General features: G+C 33.5%; 2 protein-coding genes across 2 annotated transcripts; one reads left to right on the forward strand and one right to left on the reverse strand.

Annotated features, from left to right (window-relative positions):
• Positions 1 to 223: 223 nt before the first annotated feature.
• On the reverse strand, positions 224 to 3411 carry LOC141687126 (uncharacterized). Its single transcript, XM_074492292.1, has 2 exons — positions 3002 to 3411; positions 224 to 759 (listed from the first exon to the last, which is right to left on the reverse strand). The coding sequence occupies exons 1-2, from the start codon at positions 3284 to 3286 to the stop codon at positions 499 to 501; spliced, it is 546 nt and encodes a 181-aa protein (XP_074348393.1). The 5' UTR covers positions 3287 to 3411; the 3' UTR covers positions 224 to 498.
• Positions 3412 to 3841: 430 nt separating this feature from the next.
• Positions 3842 to 20517, forward strand: LOC141683660 (protease Do-like 2, chloroplastic). Its single transcript, XM_074488409.1, has 21 exons — positions 3842 to 4150; positions 6032 to 6208; positions 7102 to 7152; positions 7343 to 7416; positions 7553 to 7616; positions 8516 to 8560; positions 9226 to 9333; positions 10529 to 10606; positions 14886 to 14952; positions 15067 to 15125; positions 15607 to 15706; positions 16419 to 16498; positions 17637 to 17693; positions 18426 to 18529; positions 18903 to 18990; positions 19146 to 19231; positions 19340 to 19364; positions 19468 to 19539; positions 19659 to 19709; positions 19793 to 19853; positions 19925 to 20517. The coding sequence occupies exons 1-21, from the start codon at positions 3947 to 3949 to the stop codon at positions 20170 to 20172; spliced, it is 1899 nt and encodes a 632-aa protein (XP_074344510.1). The 5' UTR covers positions 3842 to 3946; the 3' UTR covers positions 20173 to 20517.
• The last annotated feature ends 457 nt before the right edge of the window (positions 20518 to 20974 follow it).

The following is a 20974-nucleotide window of genomic DNA, read 5'->3' on the forward strand; positions in this document are numbered from 1 at the left end:
AACATCTGTTAACAGTGTTTCGATTTATATATTAACCTTATGACCTACACTATGAAATACGAATGATTGAAATATTGATTGCATAGTTGGAAATTCAAGTCGCAATCGCGGTTAAGAATATCATGTCTACGCCCCCGCGTTGAGGGGTTAGAGAACACAATCAGCTGTTACGGCCTCGAGGGACCTCCAATACAGATACAACATACAAGAACATTATAACATGGGATGTTCTGGTGATTACCAGCCAAAGTAGCCCATTATTCAAATATAATCTGTGATAAAAGCAAAATTATTTATTTTTATGAGAACATCAGTACATTCAATACAGTACAGTAATAACATGGGATGTTGTGGTGGGCTTGCCGCCAAAGAATTCTATTCACTTGGTACATTTCTCATTTATAATAATAGAACAGCAAAATTAGAAATTTTCAACTTCCCTAGCTCATAGCAGATATTATGTACCACATAACTAACCTTGTGCACCACAAAAAAAAGTCAGTTCTGCTCTATTCGCTGCACTATTAGATTTACAGCTGCATTTGCTGATGAGAATGCCCCATGAAAGCTTTCTTGAAAGGATACCCGCCCCAAGTCCGTGGCCATCTTTAACAGAATTTCACCCAAATCGGTTTCTTTTTCCAACAAAGATTTGTGATAAGAGTCAGCAGCAACCTGGCTGATCTCTACATTACTTGCCTCTGGACAATACTCATCATCCAGCCATTTATGCAGTGTTGCTCTAAGCCATGTTGCTTCCTGCAGTGATGGTGAAACATACTGATTATTCTTCGCATAAAATATGTGTGCGCGCAACACACACGAATAAGTAAATAAAATTGTGGTCCTTCTTCAGTGCAGAATTTATATAACAAAGTTCAAACTTGAATCTAGTTCTCAGCCATATGAAGTAACAGTAGGTCACACAAGAGAATTAATGATTCCAAATAAGGCCTCAATTTCACTTTGACATTAAGCTACTGCCAATCGGTTGCACTCAAGATACCATTGACAGATATTCGTGATAAAATATATTACTGATAAACTTTGTAAGCATAGTAGTAAGTAACCTACCAAAAAAAATCACATGCTACAAATTATAATAAGCACACAGGTATGATCACAACAGTGAAGCTACAGAGTACAGACACTCCGCAATACCATGGCTAACATTCGACTTCGTAGATAATGAACCTGAAGATGATTGTGTATAACTGGTAAAACATCAATCACCCATCACATGCTTCAAGATAGTTGAGTTGACCCAATACCAATAACACACAACGCCATCAAGTACAAAATGATTGATCGTCCTACATTTCGTTGTCACTGGATAATAAGTTCAATGTAGCTTACAATTCTCTTTAGCTGAGTAATTAGACCACCAGATTCTGCCACCAACTTTAAAAAACGTAGTTACATGATGTGATCATAGTTACATCATCGTGCCCAAATTCCATTTCCAATATGGCATGATAGTACAGAATCTGCTACATTATTGAAGCCCTGATTGTTCTGAATCTCAGATACATTACATAATAGAGTTGGACAGTTGGTGATACAACCTCAGATATCTTGAATATGAACAAGGTCTCTGGTTCTTTACAAAGTTTGCAATTCTGTTTTAACCAGAAAAGAATAAAAAAGAAAGCTAGCGAAAACACAGATTCTAAAAGGCATTAAAAACTGGTCTTAAATTTAGTTAAGAATTAAGAAAAGAGCTCTTTAAGACAGCAATCCAATTAGAGTTAGTTGTTTCGTGGTGTTCTCGGCTAATGTAGGTCTTAGACATACATAAAAAATGAGTATTACTTGTGTGAAAACAATCTGCGATTAATACAAATAATTAAACAAGTGTGTGCGTGAGTAAACGAAATCAAACGGAGGAAGAAAAGATATAAACAGAAGAGAGATCCTCGAGTCCAGTTGAAACTGTCTCCTTAAAGTTATTTCGCCTCTCACCGTATGTGCGAGTCGATAGCCTCCCAGGATAAAACGAGGTAGCGGCGGCGTTACGGATAACGAGCACCTTCAGCGAGCTTGAACGGGCACGAAACTATCACCGAGAGAGAGAGATTTGTGTTTAGAGGCGAATATGTTTTTGGTGTGTCTAACCCTAACGCCTTAGAGGTGTTTATATAGGTGTAGATAGACTTGTGCGCTACTCTTTTCCATAATTAAATATCATTAATTATGGAATCGGTGTAATATTTGCAAGCTACTCTATTCCATAAATAATCTGAAACAGAATCAGATTAAATATATCAAGACATACACCATATCAATTAATCTGAAACAAAATCAAATTAATTTATGCCATAATATTTGAGCCAAATTCTAATGGAAAATAATAATTTTCATTATTAAGAGAATATCATCATATCTCACACATCTTTTAGTCATAATGCTCAAAAATATGACTTACCAATATGGGACTTATACCCATATTTTCCAACAACTTGTTAGGAATTTAAGCTACATTTTCACCATTTTTTACCTAAAGGTTATATGTAACAAGTCCTTGATCTGTGATATTTTTTTTATTAATAGGACATGGATAAGTTATATATTTTTTAGGTATAGTACATAATACAGGACACATTTTGCTAAAGTAATATGAGAATAGGGCTAGTTCAAGCCATTTCTTTTCCTGGTGAAAATAACCTAACCATATTTTAGTTGTTGAATAGTTGCTCTATAGCTTCTTCACAGCCGCCGACCAAAGTTTCTTCAGTTAAGTTTTATAAATTAAACCAATGAGCAATTAAGCACAATAACCCGTAATATGCTCCTAAAACACCACGAGGTTTCGTTTTCCTTGGAGTTATTACAAAGGAACCACAAGATTGTAAACCAACACCAACAATGTGAGTAAACCCCAAATGCACATTAATCTTAATCAAATAAATCATACCAAAATGCACCAGAAGCTATCATACAAACAAATACATTTCATTTGCAGATCATATATAAAAAATAATGAATATATTAAAAAGAGTACCTCCAAGGCCTTAGAAGGACTCAACCAATCATGAGGAACTCTAAGAATTTGAACATACTCTTCATCATCATCTTCTTGTTCATTTGCAACATTTAAGGAATTTGAATGAGGTTGTTGGGAACATAGACACACAAACCTATCACTTGCAGAGCATACAGAGACCTGAAAATCAAGATTTTGTTTAACAAATGCAAAGCTACCACTTTTATTAGTCTTTGTACTCAAAAGATGATCTTTTTCAGGAAGCAGCTGTGCAGAAGAGATGAAAAATGTTAAGGAACTCATCTGAGATTTGTGACAATTGACAAAGCTTTCAGGATAAGGAAGGTTTTGCTTGGATGACAGGGAAGTAAAATAAAACTGGCCACCAAGTGAAAGTGAATGAACATATTTTTTCTTTTGATACAAAGGGAAGAACATTATTTTGTCAATATACTCACATACATTAAAACAAAATTAAATTATTATTTCTTTTTTCTTCATATGTTGTTGGCTAGATAGCAAGAATGTTGTATTATTATTTATCAAAAAAACAAAAAATGTTGAAGACTAAATTACCTTAGCTAGACCTAGACCTATGATATTTCTCTTACATTGTAAATTTTAGTGGTTATGAATAAAAAATTCTTCACTCTCCTCAGGAAAATATGATCACTATTTTTTTAACATAAGATTGTCAACAAAATATATAACATAAGATTTATTACTTCTTTTTAGTATTTACACAGAAAACTTTTTTTTTTTTTTTTTTTGTAATTTATCAATCATTTTTCCTTGTTAAAATTAATTAAAGTAAACAGCTCCTTAAATTACAGAAGGCGCCAAAGAAGTAAACAAAGCTGGGACAGCTACAATCAATAGAAGATAAGGTAAAAACTCAAAACTTTAAACACACCCTTCTTCTCCTCTAAAGCTCTCAGCTTTCTTCATCTCCATTTCTGTAAAATGGGTCATGTTGCTGCCACTAACTTGTGCTTCAGCTCCTTCCTTTCCGGCGCCGACGCCGGAGATTCCCCTCCTTATAAACGCCTTTTCTTCACACCCACAAGTGTGGGTCCCTTGTTTTTTCCTAAAAGATTCAATCAGAGCTCCAAGAAACACATTTTAGATAACCCCATTTCGTCTTTTCAGTGTAATTCTTCCAAACAGGTAATAAAGTTTCAATCTTTATGCTCTTTTTAATGTATGTAGTTGTGTAATTTAGAATTGTTGTTTTGCACACCAGCTTAGCGATGTATTGCATTGTGATTTTTGACTTTTTTTACCGTTTTAAGTTGTTATGTATGCTGAATTTGTGTTTAGTTTCGGTTCGGAATAATTGTATGTTATGCAATATGCTACACATTTTGGTGCTAGTTAAGCTTACATCAATCTATGTAAAAGTAGCTGGAGGATGTAGTCAAGTGTCCATATAATAATATGGAGTTAGTGATGTATTGCATTGTGTTCTTTGTATAGAGTTTTAGTTGTTATATGTGTTATAATTTGTTTTTGCTTTCTTTTCCGAATAATATTGTGTTACATAAAAATTAAGATCACGATAACCAGTCTAGCAAGTAGCATCTGCTATACAATTTTGTGCTAGTTAAGCTCATAAATATTTATGTAAAAGTAACCGGAGGTTTGTGTCAAGTGTCCAAATCAGTCAAATAGGCCGAAACTAGTCTGCACGATGTTGGTAATTTACATAATTTGCAATGTTTTAGACTTTTCAGTACATAGAGAGGGGGAACTAGATAAGGGGTGTGAATCGAATTCTCGATCTCATAAGTATCTAGGCCACCTATGAGTAAGGATTGATGCAAGACATATGCAGCATGAACTTTCATGATTGTATGGAAGTGAAAGGTCTGTGTCTATGGAATAAAACAATAGAAATACCTACTATCCCTAAGGAATTCGATGGCACAAAGAAGCATTTCCACTAGGATTTCTCAACTGCAAAAGAGAAAATTTAGTCAGGATCGCAATTCATAGAAAAGAAAACTGTTCCCAATATTCATTAATCAATAGTGTCTTATATTTAATATTTTAATGCCTTGCTCCACATCATTTTTCTCTCCTTTTGAGAGTTGTCTACGACGGACTTATATAAAATTCAAGAATAAGTGCACAAGATAAATTGTTGCAGTTCAAATTTTAAAACCATGAGCTTAATAGAGCAACCTCGAAAGAACAGGATACTTTGATGTGGTAGCATTTCCTAAATTTCAAATGTACTTCACCTAGAAAATCAATATGTTCCACCATACTGATTTTGGTATGATGGTATCTTTAGTGATAACTTAGATTTGATGTACCTTAGCAACCTCTTCTTTTTGGTGTTAATACACATAATGCGCCTTCCTTACAAATGGCTACTGCACCAAACTTATGAAGTATCCTCTTTTACTAAATCAATTAATCACTTTTTTAGGTCATTCATATAATTACTTTTAATCAACAAAGTTCATAAGTTTCAAATCATAATTAATTTCTTAAACAGTGAGTGTGCTTAACATGTTGTACGGGGAGCTTATTGGATAATGTCACAATTCACCAGTGCCTATAATAGCCTTCTTCAAGCTGCCTGATCTACAGATGAGAGAACTAATTTCAACTAATACATAAAGGCACATACACCAGTAATTTCTTACTTTCAGCAAGTGAGACAAGTCTATTTATAAATGAATGTATTATTAATTTCCTCGCTTTAGACATGGATATATGAGTAGCTTCTTGCGGAGGTGATTCAATTTATCTGACTAACTCTGAGTCATAGTCTTGCTGACACTAGTGGCCCAACACTCAACCGTCCATACAACACACATTAGATTTAACTCTCAACATTTAGTTATGTTAATAGAAACATTTAGTCATTTTGACGCACTATAGGTATACCCGAGTAAACAAATGTACACTGGGACTGCCATACTGGAAAATTGCACCAGTATTCTTACACACACACACATCACAATTTGTCCATCTCTACCAATATATTCAGTTTTAGCTAACAGGCTCGATCAATTACACTTTTTCTTAATTTTCCAGAAAGAAGATTCTTCACAGAACTTCTCCAGAAGATCTATAGATGAAAGTTTTTACTCAAAAACCGTGGACCATGGGGCGAGAAGTAACGGTGGAAGATCTCGATCAACAGCTTTTAAATCAGTTAGTGGACAGAAAAAGGGCAGCAAGGGATTTCTGATTGACTCAAAGGAGCAGCAGGTAGGCATCCAGTTTGCATAATTTTCGTATATGTTTACTTTTCACCCCGCGTCAGGTTTCTCTTGGAAAGAGACAGAGAGGAGTAGTTGACATGATTTCAGATATAATGCTTTGTGGAAAAAAGTGAGATTGTTTTCTTGTAATTGACTACACGATACGAGGCCTTTGGTGAGTTCAGGACTTGCAGATGCCAAAGTTTAGGTTCTTGGTATCTGGCTTGACGTTTCAGAATTTTTTTCGATTACTTGTTGACCTGAATACCATAGTGTTACTTCAGAACTTATAGTTGTCATAGTAATAGGTTGACAGCTTTCCAGTTTTTTTCCATCTGTTTACAATATTACAAAATTGTTGAAACGTTCTACATATGTATCTGGTACGCTGTCCACCTGCTTAGACCTGTTATAAGAGGCCACAAGTTGATGTCAAGTAACTGGTGTAGTTGCTCCCACTTAAATTCTTTGTTTTGCTCCAACTTTCTGGATTTACACCCAAATGGTTTCGCCTCGTAAAATGGCGGTGTTTAGTTCACGAGTTTAGTTCCCTGTCTGAACCCAAAAGTCAGACCTCCTGATTTTTTGGTGGCAAATATTTCTATTTTATATTGGTGTTCTGTAAATGTTACAGTTACGTGAAAATATTTCCTTTGGAAAATTTGTACTACTTATGTCTTCAGCTGATAGTTACATGATATTATCTGAGCGAAAGTAATTTGTTTCTTTAACTTCGAATTTCAGTAAGATTTTATAAACTCGTCTTATAATTATGACATTGATAATTGATTATTGGATGCCATTTTAGTTATCTAAGAGATTGTAGCCTGAATCTGGTAGCTTAAATGCTCGCTATTTCTGCATGGAGGTATCTTATGTAAGTTCTACCGGTTCTTCCAGGTTGAAACAAGTAATCTTCAGGATGCAAATTTCCTTAATGCTGTTGTAAAGGTAATCAATTTATATGCATCTAATTAGCACAAACTCCTTTGAATCCCTTTTATGACTTGTAAGTATTTGTTAGTTTAACTTTAAAACATAATGTGGCTATATATTGTATATATGTGCCATAAGTGCATCAGCAATTTGGATATCTTTCATTATCTTCAATTTGGTTTTCATCTTGTTATTTATTGTCAAGGTTTACTGTACCCATACTGCACCTGATTACTCGCTTCCTTGGCAAAAACAAAGACAATACACAAGCACAGGAAGGCATGTATTAATTTCTCCCACCTAGGCATCGCTCTTAGAATTTGTTAAAATTTTAAATATCATGAAAAAGAACACTCAAATATTTTTACATAGTTAACTGATTTCCGAGGCTTGCTCTATCATTTTATCAATGCAGTGCTTTCATGATTGGAGATGGGAAGCTTCTAACTAATGCTCATTGTGTTGAGCACAATACTCAGGTAAATTTTGGGACTTCATCCTTGTATATTTGTCACCTATCCCTGGTAAGTTGTAACTTAAAAAGAAATCATCAACAAAGGTTTCTGCCAATGTGTTTGCTGCTGCATTATACATTGAATGCTGAGCAATGAGCATAATGGATGACTGTGTTAGATAACTGATGGCTGTTATTGGTTTTTACTTGTATATTTTTTATTATGATACAGTTGTGTCTGTCATATTAGTATAAAAAGTCTGTCTTAATGTAGAATTACTTCACTCTACTATATCTTTTGTTAGTCTAATGCTGTGTGTGGTCAAGACCAAATAGATTTGTATCATATTATTTTCCTTGTCAAAAGGGGACAAGTAGTCTTTAATTGAAGCTTGTCAGTGCAGAACTCAGCCAAACTTTGCTTCGTGTTGGTTCTAATCCTCGTTTGCTTATTCACTCCATCTTATTAGTTATATTTCATTACCGCAATCGCTTCAAATGTTCATCAGATTGGGCTAGTGACATGATTCACTGTCATTCTTTTCATTTTGTTGACTCTTATATTGTTTTTGCTCAACCAGCCTTGTTTTGTATAAGCGATAACCCTGATTTGCCACACCTTTTTCCGGGTTTCCCCTGCTTTCATCCTTTCTAGTGATGTAAATTGTTAAATGAGCTCCATACAACATGAGCACTCCAACTACTTCAAGGTAAAGCGATTTAACAGTTACCACACAAATGCTATATCAGATTCAGATAAGTTTTAGGAGTAATAAGAAAACATTATGTTACTATTAACCACATTGCAATCTGCATAAGGATTTATAGATAAATTTCACAATCACAAATCAAGCTATAAATTAACTCTTAATCGTGAAAATGAGAGAGTGTATGCCTAATTGTGGCGTCCTTAAATGGTTGCAGGTCAAAGTGAAGAGAAGGGGAGATGATACCAAGTATGTGGCTAAGGTATCATATACATAAATATAGGCTCTATGATTTAAGTTACTCAAATAAATTGTCATTATTCCTTTTTTTTGATGAAATCATTATTACTTTTTAATGTCCGTATCCTGGTCAATGATTGGCTGTATGCTGGTAATTTGTCATGATCTGCCTTTAGTGGGATTAAAAAGAATGGATAAATCATAGCTTTTTCTAAATCAAAGTAATTTAATAAACTTAAACAATAACATTGCCACAAACTATTCCCCCTTTCTTTTGTTTCAATCTTTAGCAGCAGCATCGCCTTTCAAGAAACTACATTCATGTAGAATATCACTCACATTAATCCTCTGGCTTTCCTGTCTTAATTGTTACAACTTTTTAAATATGATCTTACTGTCTACCAGAGTTGCTTGTTGATATCATCTCAGTCAATCTCTTTCCCAGTGCTTTTTGATAATATCTCATGATCAAGAAAAATGGCCGAGTTACGTGAAACCTTTTGTAGACATTGAACTGCTTCCTATTGATCTTTATGTAATAATGACTAGTTTCGGTGTTACATATTTAGAATTTCTATGCTAAGATTTAATTATTATTGTGAATCTCCATCTTATGTTGAAGAAAATTTTGTGTGCTGGAGAATATGAATGGTTGCAGCCTATGTTTACTAGTAAAACTATGTATAGGTTCTAGCTAAAGGCGTGGAGTGTGACATAGCCTTACTTACAGTAGAGAGTGAAGAATTCTGGAAAGGAGCTGAGCCTCTACAATTTGGTCGCTTGCCTCGTCTGCAGGTAGTTTCACTCCCTAAATGATGCTAGTGCGAAGTTTTCGTTTTATTGTGTAGACTTCTTTTCTTTTTCTTATATTGTTATATGCCTTGGTTCCCTTTTACTTTTCGCTTTAACTGTGTTAAGTTACTTATAATTTGAAAAATGAAAATGCATACATATTTCGACTTTTAAGTTACTTAGAAGGTAAGCTAAATGGGTGTGATCCTATTTAGTCCTCCTTCAAACACCTGAGCAGACGGAGGTAAGGGTAGCCAGCGGTAGCGGCCGCCACCCCAAACCCCGTTATAGTAAAAAAATTAGTATTAAAATTCATGAAAATAATTTAATTTTTTATATTTTTAGTGCTAAATTATTGTGGTATTTAATCATTGCCTCCTAAATATATATAAATTTTATCATTATACTGATGGAATTCATGATGTTTAAAATGAATATGAATTTTAATATATAAAATTCGAGTATATTAGACATTTTATTTAACATCAAAATATTATTAATAGAATTAGTTATAAAAGGAAAAAAAATTATCCCCACAACTCTTGTTTTCTAGCTCCGTCTCTTTCCATGGTGTTTTAGTAGAGCTAGTTACTCAAGATGGTATTAGATTTCAGATCGGGAGAGTTAGATATCCTCCTACCCCCAGTATTCTCAATTATATATTTCCAACTCCAGTAAATAAACTCCTAAGATGGCCTCCTGCTTCCTTGTGAAGTTGTGATACATTCGTCGACCAAAAAAATAAAATGGGATTTCGAGTGAAAGGGAGTATTAAATTATAATATATGATCCTATTAAATCCTTCAAACACCTCGAGATTTTAGGAGAGCTGGTCACTTAACACTTTGCTGGCGCAATCTAATGTAAAAAGATATCTAGGTATCTACATTTGGTTCTTAATATTGTTTGTAATTTATAACTGGCTATAATGGTTATATGGTTTAGCAGTCTCATTTGATCCACATCATTTCTTATGGTCTTGATGAGTTTAAGAGATTAATCCTTATCCGGTTCTTAACCTTTTATGTTTCTTTCCTTTCTAAAATTGTTGGAGTTGGTGACTGTTGCATGAAACTTTTAAATTTTGTGTGTGAAGATCAAAACCCTGGCAAAATAAATGAAGATCAAAATGTTTAGTTGGGAGTGTTATGAACATATAACATCCTAATTTGTTTTTTTTTTCATTTCTTAATGGCAGGATTCGGTTACTGTTGTTGGATATCCTCTTGGAGGAGATACTATTTCAGTGAGTAAGGGAGTTGTATCACGAATAGAGGTTTGTTTTTTTGTCTCGTAGAACTGTCAAATTCTTAGGTGGTATCTGTGGCTCCCTCTCTTTTCTAGTACACTTGAACCAAAAAATTTCAAAACTGGTATACCTGTTCAAAATGTTTAAAAATGCTATAACAACCCACTTCAAGTGGCATTCAGTCGTTGAACCCCACTTGAAGTGGCGTTTTGGTGACAATTTTGTTTCTTTTAAAAATTTTCCTCCTTCTCCCTTGCTGCCTTAATCGATAAGGCACACTTGTTAGTGTAATTATTCAATTTAAGGTGCAATTTTCAAATTTTTTTAAAAAATATGATTTTTTTAGTTCACAACTATTATAGATTTGTTTAAACCGGTTATTTTTTATAATTAAGAAGTTAAACATATATGGTTTTCCTAACTCCAGAGATGGTATAATGTTAGTCTATTGTGCATTAATGTAGCTCTACTAAAAGTTTTTACTGTTGTTTATTTCATATAGAAATACATTTATAGTAATTTGATAGAAAAATATTTATGAAAAAAATCCCAGAGATAGGGTGTTTGACCCCCCCTAAAGTGGTACGTTGGACGAAGATAAATAGAAGTTTAGCAAAGATCTATTTTTGTGGATTTTGCAAACATGATTGTATTCAATATTATATAGTCTTTTAGGCTTAGTTCCCGAGTTTTTCACCATAACATTGAAGTATATAGTTTCTCTATATTTTTAGAGAAATTTGGAAATAAGGTTTTAACGTTCTCGAAAATGACTAAAATAACTAAATTTTAGTAATCGAGTACTGAATTACTTTGAAATAAACTGATTACACGGAAAGGAGATTCGTCATAGTGGTCATACTACATTCATAATACAATTGAAAAAAAACAGGAGAACAATTAAGTCAAAAGGAATCATCCGACATGTAATCGTCGGAAAGATAATTTAGATTCTATAATAGTTTGTTGTGCTGCGCTTTTGTAAGCTCTCTCTCACTAGTACTTACAGAATTTTGCGCTAGTTGATACGTATAATGACGACTCCTACACAACAACACTATTTTCCTTCCTAATTCGTGCCACAACATTAACCACTTTTCGCTTAAATTCAGACCAAGTAGGACTTTCCGCGTGACGAGGATACACTGTAAAGGATTGATGAACTGGAACCCTTACACCCATAGTAATTAGGTCATTTCTCAAATGTTCGGATCTTTACGGATTGTCCCTTCTCTTCGCGTTTATTTTTAATCTTCTTTAAAGACTCATCGGATAACTTCTCGGAAGTTGGTGCGAGATGAGTCTTTAAAGAAGATAAAAAATAAACGTGGGGAGAAGGGACAATCGGTAAAGATCCGAACGAAGATGGATGATCCACGGTCAGGGAACAAATGTGTTGTATGCAACCAAGAAGGTCACACAAAGAGTAGTAAGAAATGCCCAATGCGCCCGTAGTGAACAATGTGATTTTCTAGTTGGTAATTTTTTTTTATTGTTGGATCTAGTTTATGTCATTTTTCTTTCTAATTTTTCATTCCGCAATGTAATATATTTATCATTTGTGTGATATAAGTTGGTGAGCATGGTTTTTCGTTAAATACTTCGAAGATACCGCTAAATTATAACAGAACAACAATGTGTGATGTAAACTTTAATGAAACATTATCATTTTTGTAATTTCCTATTAAAATGATAAAATAGCACAAAATATTATCGGAATTGAAACGAGTATTATACATTGCCCATTACAGTATTAGTACAATCATTAAAAAAACACGACACCATTTCTTAAAAATCAGCAAAGTTACAACATATTGATCATACTCTCAATCCTTATCCTCCTCAACCTGACACTCTCTTTCATTCTCATCTTCCCCAACTTCTAGACATTGCTCATGATATGAGTTTTAACGTACCTTGCCATAAAGGTATCTTCTTGTTCAATAAGGTTAATTTTTATTTTATCATATTTTTTTATACACCTCATCCACCTGATGGACACATTCCTCCACCGTGAGAGACATATCGTTATATGCCTTTTTAATCTTTTCTTATCAGCTTTTATTGTGTCCAGAATTTTACAGTTCACCTTTATTTTTGGATTTTTACCGTTTTCAGCTTTTTTCCTATTCTTTCTACGATCAACGGATTCGGGGAAACTGAGCTGACGCATACCGAACTTACCAGTAGTAGAAGTTTCTTGTCTTTTGCCCTTATCCTTTTTATGGTGATTTGTTTTATAGACTTTCCACATGATTTTGAGTGAGAAGGAAAGAGACATTTATAGGGTAAAGTAATAATAAAGTTGAGAAGTCAACTCATTTTTAAAAATAGTGTACACAAGATAATACAGTATTTCATCAAGACTACATAACAATACGTAAAATGGAAAATAACGGAGTCCAGTACAACATTACAGTATGCTCACCGGAAAACGATGCAATGCATTTTGGCCAGCGATAAACGAAAATCATCCAACATGGAAAGCTGAATAACTTATGGTCATATTTCTCTTACTCATCATCGGACAATAAGCAATCATAAACGTAATCAGAACCTGTAGCGAAATAATGATACATCCTTGTAGTGTGAAGGTCGTCGTTTTCAGCATACTTTTTTTATTTTTCGTTTCTATATTCTTGCGGTTTAAGCGCATCCGCATTCGATTCTCTTCCTCCCTCGCAGGGAACGATGCTAATTCAATTGTTGAGGGGTGTCTCGCTGCATGTGTATGACGCGTTCTTTTGGTATTCGTATTGCATGCTAATCACATTGGCATACACAACTTTGAAGACACCCTATACGTTATTCCCACTCCCTCTGCATCATAATTACTGAACTTGTTGACTAATGTAAATTCGAATGCATTGAGTACCTAAAATAGTCATCATAAAACCATTTTATATCTTATGTTCGAGTAATATATATCACCAGGATTAGAACTCATTTTTCTTCAATTACTATACTACATCAATTGTTATGACACAATGTATATATAGCATAAACGTAGACGATAGACCATTTCATTTCACTGTATTTTAAATATCAAAATAAATATTACTTGTCGATCAGACAGTACTGTAAATGTTATGCAATTGAAATGACTAGTCAGTGTCCATATTCAAACTATGTTATATATTGCATATTTTATTTAATGCCAGCTACTATTTGCACTTAATTATGCAGGATATCCACTCTATCTTATCTGTAACATTTCACATTCTTCTTAATAATGATAGATATTTTAAATATCAAAATAAATATGACTTGTCTAATCAGAAACTGTTATAAATAGTTATACAGTTAAAAAGACAAGTCAGTTTCCGTATTTAAATTATATTATATATTGCATAACTTTATTGCATGCTAGCTACTATTTGCACCGAGTACAATCATGTTTGCAAAATCCGCGGAAATGACTCTTTGCTAAACTTCTATATCTCTTCTTCCAAGGTACCACTTTAGGGGGGGGGGGTCAAACACCCTATCTCTTGGATTTTTTTTTATAAACTTTTTCTATTAAAGTACTGCAAATGTACTTCTATATAAAATAAACAACAGTCAAAATTTTTATGTAGAGCTACATTTCAAAATTCTGTGCCAATGGCTCTTCGTCAAAGAAATGCACAATCGACTAACATGGTACTATCTTTGGAGTTAGGAAAACCATATTTGTTTAACTTCTTATTTAAAAAACCTGCTTCAAAAAAATCTGAAAATATATGGATTTTCAATAAATATTATATGTTTTTACTTATAATTTGTTAACTTTGTAGCATTGTGATCTATGTTTTTGTTCAGAGGGGACAAGGGTTAATCCCTTTCAGCTGCTTTTTCCCCCAACACTTCTAATTCCTTGTCTGTTAATCTTGTTTCTGCACAAGTTTTCCTGATTTTTTTATCATTTTTTTTTAAAAAATTCTCATTCCTTGTTTTGAACCCTTGTTTATGCATATTATTCAAAAAAAATTATCATTTGGCTTTTTTTGTAGTTGCATATTTATCAAACAAGTAATTTTGGAAAAATATTTAAAATTATCTCGGTTATTAATAAGTCTGGCCCCGCTATTTATTTCTCCTGCATCCGTCATTGCATGGAGTTGATCTCGTCTAATGTAATTAAGAATGTTAGCCATGGTACAAATACTTTATAGAATGGCAACATATTATGCCCTTAATCATCTCTTAATTTATATTCCCATCACCTAATGACAAATGCTTTATTTGCCACCAAAGAATAAAATGCCTTGAACTGATGTCTTGTTATTCAAGCAACATAAATGTAATGAGCAATATGTACTTTCAGGTTACATCATATGCTCATGGATCATCAGAGTTGCTCGGCATTCAAATTGATGCTGCAATAAATCCCGGTGAGTGTCTCAAATATGTATGATTTCACACACTGAAGGAAAGAAAAACTTATCTATGTTTTCCTTCATTCTGAATTCTTTTCATAATCACTACTTATAGTAACTAGATTGTAGGTAATAGTGGTGGTCCTGCATTCAACGATCAGGGTGAATGCATCGGTGTGGCATTTCAGGTAGTCTTTTGTTAATTTTGAACATGTCTATTGTTGGTTTTTATCGTCGTCTTCTATGTGTGCCACTCAAAATGGTCTAAGTAATTGATCTCCTTACATATAACTCCATGTGTTTCTGCACAAAGTTGATTTCACATATTTCACAAATTTTTGAGTCAAATTTCATGTTTATTATGCAAGAATGTTTAAATTTATAAGTTCTGACATTATCAAATTGTGATGGCAAAGTCAAGGATAACTGCTCTCATGTACATAAAATTAGTTATAGCCATTATTCCATAAATGAAGCTTAAAAATTACAGTCATCCTTTTTTTTAATTCTTTTTCCTCAGGTAAGTAGTATTCTCATTATTGTCGATATCATTCTACTCTAGGTTTCGAAGATTAATATGCCTCTCTTAACAATTAATGTTAATGCATATTTCCATATCTGAGTGCTTATTCTTTGTTTAATCAGCTTTTCACAAGTCACTTCATTTAGGTATACAGATCTGAAGACACTGAAAATATTGGATATGTGATACCAACTACAGTTGTGTCTCATTTTCTAGATGACTACGAGAGGAGTGGAAAGTACACAGGTGAGTCTGGTTTTGGCATATCTTTTTATATGTTACTCCTATATGTTATATTTTATTTTTTAACTTTTAGATTCGTCGGGTATTGCCCAGTTATGCTTGGAAACGAATTTCAAGATTTAATAGTATTTCTTTGTAAATCATGGCCAAGAATTAGTATTTCTTTGTGTTGTATACTTAGTAATAACATGTTTTATTCTTAGTATGTTTTCTATATGAAGCTGGCATCATTATAGTACGTCCACATTTGTTTAGTTGTATCTTATTGTATTGTTTATTATCCTGGTACTTGTATAACATACTTCAGCAAAAAAAGCTCCAATTATCAGATTTTTGTGTTCCTTTTGGTCACTTGCGAATATTATATGTTGCCTTATGGTGCTACGTAAGTCCTACAAGCTACAGCTTTTTAATCAAATATCAGCCCATACATTTGACGGTTCCCATTTGATGAAATTGCTCCGTTTTGCGTTGTGGTAAATTTAGGCCATGATTACGGTCATTTTCTTGTGTAGTTAGTCCTCATAGATATTAGATGTTAAGCTGCGGGAATTCTATTTCTCTTTCTCATACCTCACCTCATTATGCATGATTTGAATTTTGCATGGACAGACACTAATAGATGAATAATGTGATCTCACAAGGCTGTAGTGAAATATCATCTTATCATCGTACTTGCAATCCTATATTATAGTTATTATTACTTCAATTTCAGGTTTTCCTTGCCTTGGAGTCTTGCTGCAAAAACTAGAGAATCCAGCACTACGTTCCTGCTTAAAAGTACCATCGAATGAGGTTTGGCTCTTTCTTTGTAAAAAGCGGGAATCAGACTTAGTTGGTAGAGGCACCCGTCCAGGGATTAATCGGAAAATAGGCGATTAATCGGAATGATTATTCGGAACTAATTTAATATTATTTATATATATAAATATTAGGATATGTAATTATTTCATTATTTTAATTAACATATATAATTATTATATATATTTATACAAATAAATTTATAATATGTAATATTATTAAAGTAAATATAATTTTAAGATCTAACATATATGAATTGAGGTTAATTTGAGATGAAAAATTAAGAAAGTTCATTATTTAACCATTTAAAATAGTAAATATGTATATGAGAATACTTTTTTTCTTAAACTATTTACTAATTTATACTTTTTAATTTCTTTTAATTTTTTATTTTTTTACCAATGAGGCCTATTTTTGAGCGATTAATCCTATTTTTGACCGATTAATCCGATTCTTTCTGATTCTTGACCGATTTTCGTAAAAACCGATTTTTGACCCGATTTTCGCTTAATCATCTTGTTTTTTTTACCGAACAGCGATTAATCGCCGACTTCTAGAACACTGAGCAGGACTATTGAATGTACTGTGCTATCTAGTCCTGTTATGTCTTATTGACGCTATCAATTTCAGCAACAATTAATCATGAAAACACATGATGAAACAAAAAAAAGGAAATGTTCTCATTTGCGAAAGAGAGGGAAAGTGTCTCCTTTTGTTTATCTTTTTCTTTTTAACTCACGAGATGCCCCACCCGTCAACCTGGTCCATTTTCTCCGAGTGAGGCTTCTTATTTTGTCTTTTAGAGAGAAATTTGTATCAATTGCAAGTAATAGCAATATTAATTCTCCGTATCAGTAAAAATACAATTCTGATGAATAAATGGGTATTACATGAGAAATAGTTGGTAGGAAATCCTAATTCACCTGGCAAAATTCTGACTGATATACTGTTGTTAATTTTCTACTAATTCGAAACCCCGGCAAATATATTAAATGAAAAATCCGAGTAATTTTCTGCGATTAAATATTTTTTAAACTTTCTGAGATCATAAAACTTCTTATATATCAACCTGTTATCATCTTGCTTTTCATGCTGTCCAATTAAATTTTTCATGATTTTTTTTGTTTTGCAGGGTGTACTTGTGCGGAGAGTAGAGCCTACTTCTGGTGCAAGTAAAGTCCTGAAAGAGGTACACTGCCATATAGATACAGACTATTTTGACAATCTCATAGATGGCTCTAGGAAGATTTATGAAGGGATGTTCTGGAAGACTTCCATGAAGAGTGACTCATTATTACACGAAAACCTTAATAATTCGTTTCCGAGATTAAGACATTATAGCTTTCTAGTTTTGTTTCATTGAAAATTATCACTGTTATATCTCTTTGTTTATGGGGGACAAAGAAGCAGAATTGAGGTATATCAGGAAGGTTTTGTGATAAATTCATGTCTTCTGTGATAAAAATAAAATTCAACTTGGCTTACATCTACGATTTTACATCGTCCCAGATTTTTACCTTAGTAAGGGATCGGGCTTTTTAAATTTATCAACGTTTATCTTTGCTGAACTATGGCTTAATGCACTTTTAAGGCCTTGAAATCATGACTTTCCCGTAATGAAAAATCTGTACGTGGGAGGCGATCACGGATTTAAAGCTATTATATTTCTTTTCAGGGATGCAATTTAAATGTACTTGTATTTATTATTTGCTTGTAGGGAAGATGTGGACAACATATAGATGGTTTAGGGGTAAAGCCCATATTGCTTCACACCATGATATTGATTTAATTTACATCCGAAACTTTTACAATAATAAATATGGGAAGATCAGTATTTGCAGTGTTTTACTCCTCTTGTGCTAATAATATCTGCCTAGTGTGAAATTCTTCTAATCATTACTTGCACTTTCTTGCTTTTCAGGGGGACGTGATTGTGAGTTTTGATGGTGTTCATATTGGTTCTGAAGGAACAGTGCCTTTTAGATCTACTGAACGCATTGCATTCCGCTACCTGATTAGTCAGAAGTAAATTCTTAAATCTTTTATTAAAAAATTATAATATTTATTTTCTTAATTATGACACATTTAGTCTATTTGTCTGCTGGTTGAAGGTCCAAGGGTCGGAAGACTCCAGAATCAAAATTTTATCTTGGTGGCATACTGACATATGCCATACAGGAAATATTACCATATGGGACATTTGATTATTTGTCCTGCCCTTCTTTTATCACATCTAATACTTGTTTTGCATTTAGTTACTTCGACCAGGCTGTTTTATAATCTGTAATTGTTGATGTCAAAATGGACCAAGAACCTTTCCTGTCTATCCAAGTTTTTAAGTCATCCGTGAAGCACAAACATGATTTTTAAACTGTGACTAATATTTATCCGTGTCCAGATTTTCAGGTGATTTGGCAGAGCTCGGTATTATCCGAGCAGGATCTCTAATGAAAGTTCAAGTAGCTCTAACTCCACGTGTACATTTGGTACATATAAGCAGTTTGATTCTGACAATGTCACACTTCTTGATAATGATATAAGCAGTTTGATTCTGACAATGTTACACTTCTTGATAATGCGACTCAGTTCTCTCTCTCTCTCTCTCTCTCTCTTTAATTTCTGTTTGGTATGAACACCCTAGGTCCCATATCATATTGAAGGAGGTCAGCCTTCCTATCTAATAGTTGCTGGTTTGGTGTTTACACCACTGTCAGAGCCACTAATAGAGTAAGTTTATCAAATTGTCAAGCTGACCAATAAAATATGTATCGTGTGTAATGTATCCATTAGTTACAAAACTCCTAATGCTTTTTTAATTATTCGCTTTTCTAATAGTGAGGAATGTGAAGACAGTATAGGGGTAAGTTGTCATTAATTGCTAATAATCGTGGATTTTGTATTTAAACCTGATTTGGATGTGCTGTTGTTGATTCCAAAGTTGATAAGATCTCTCTTTGTTTTAGCTGAAGCTATTGGCGAAGGCACGCTACTCTTTGTCAAGATTTAAAGGGGAACAAATTGTGGTCCTATCACAGGTACATTATTTCCAACATGGGAAGTTATATAATGGATCTTCGTATCCAAAAATGACAAAACTAGTAACCATTTATGCTATACTGTAGGATTTGGCATTGCTAACCATCCGTTCTTGCAGGTCTTAGCAAATGAAGTAAACATTGGTTATGAGGATATGAGCAATGAGCAGGCAAGTTTCTATCAATACATTGAGTTTTAAACAATATCATTGGTGGGTATTTTGGTACCATTACAAGATCTTCGTACTTGCAGGTTTTGAAATTTAACGGAACACGGATAAAAAACATACATCATCTAGCTCATTTGGTTGATTGTAAGTAACACTACCTTACCTATTAAGCTTTGTATGAGTTAATATTTTTGCTTATAGTACTGCTTTGTCAGCCTGCAAGGATAGGTATCTTGTTTTTGAGTTCGAAGACAATTACTTGGCCATTCTAGACAGAGAGGCATCTTCAGTTGCTTCATCCTGCATCCTAAAAGATTACGGAATCCCATCTGAGAGGTCTGCCGATCTTTCAGAGCCATACATAGACATCATAGAAGAAAACCAAGAAACAGAGCCACAAAATTTTGGTGACAGTCCAGTTACAAGTTCGGAATTTGGCTTTGATGGGCTTCTTTGGGCATAACGGATACTTCTTGAACAGCATTCTTTATTCTTCTGACTCCTGAAGCTGCCGCAAATAAGAAAACGTGGTCAACAGTTCTTTGAAAATAATTATCCTTTTCGATCACCATCTCGCCATTTCGGCATGTCTGGTTGTCAGCTGATATGTAGTATTAGAAAATTTTGCAAATGAGAGATGATAATATATCGGGGAAGAGAATGCCGGCCTTAAGGAGGTTCTGGTCCAGTGGTCCTTGTTGTATGTATTTGTTGAGAAATGAATAAAATGTATTCGTTTATGATTAATGAATTACATGCAATTATAAATCATCTTGATTTTTTTTAGATATTATATTTCTTTCTCTTAGTGTATTCTGATGTTATAATTCAATTTACACTATATATTATTCCCTACTTACCCAATTACTTTTCCCATATCTTGAATGCCACAGGTATTAAAGAATGTAATGTATTAAAGAATGTAATGATTAGCAGATTATGTCCAAATTTTTTTTCCCAAATTTTTTTTTTAAAAAAAAAACTGGAAACAAGTTTGGTGCCTAATCTACAAGCACGAGTGGCCAACCACAATTAATTATATCCACCAATAAAATTACAAGAGACAAATTTTAACAACCAATCAAATCTCATGATTACATACGCACAAATTATAGCAAATATTACAACCAAATTTTTAGAACTATAAATTGAAAAAAAACCTCTGCATCATTGCTTTGCCCCCATTTATTCAGAAATAAATTATTCTTTCCCTTTTGACTTGAATCAGCCAACAATGGAGATACAGAAAAGCAAACACATGAAGA

The sequence above is a fragment of the Apium graveolens genome, chromosome 9 (genome assembly GCF_009905375.1).
Source record: "Apium graveolens cultivar Ventura chromosome 9, ASM990537v1, whole genome shotgun sequence".
In the NCBI taxonomy this organism is placed as follows: domain Eukaryota; kingdom Viridiplantae; phylum Streptophyta; class Magnoliopsida; order Apiales; family Apiaceae; genus Apium; species Apium graveolens.

Excerpts from the sequence above, each read along its gene's own strand:
- LOC141687126 (XM_074492292.1), bottom strand. The coding sequence starts at position 3,286 with ATGAGTTCCTTAACATTTTTCATCTCTTCTGCACAGCTGCTTCCTGAA. Across the intron at positions 760-3,001 it reads GTCCTTCTAAGGCCTTGGAG|GAAGCAACATGGCTTAGAGC; the intron begins GTACTCTTTTTA and ends CCATCACTGCAG.
- LOC141683660 (XM_074488409.1), top strand. The coding sequence starts at position 3,947 with ATGGGTCATGTTGCTGCCACTAACTTGTGCTTCAGCTCCTTCCTTTCC. Across the intron at positions 10,607-14,885 it reads GAGTTGTATCACGAATAGAG|GTTACATCATATGCTCATGG; the intron begins GTTTGTTTTTTT and ends ATGTACTTTCAG. Across the intron at positions 15,707-16,418 it reads GAGGAGTGGAAAGTACACAG|GTTTTCCTTGCCTTGGAGTC; the intron begins GTGAGTCTGGTT and ends CTTCAATTTCAG.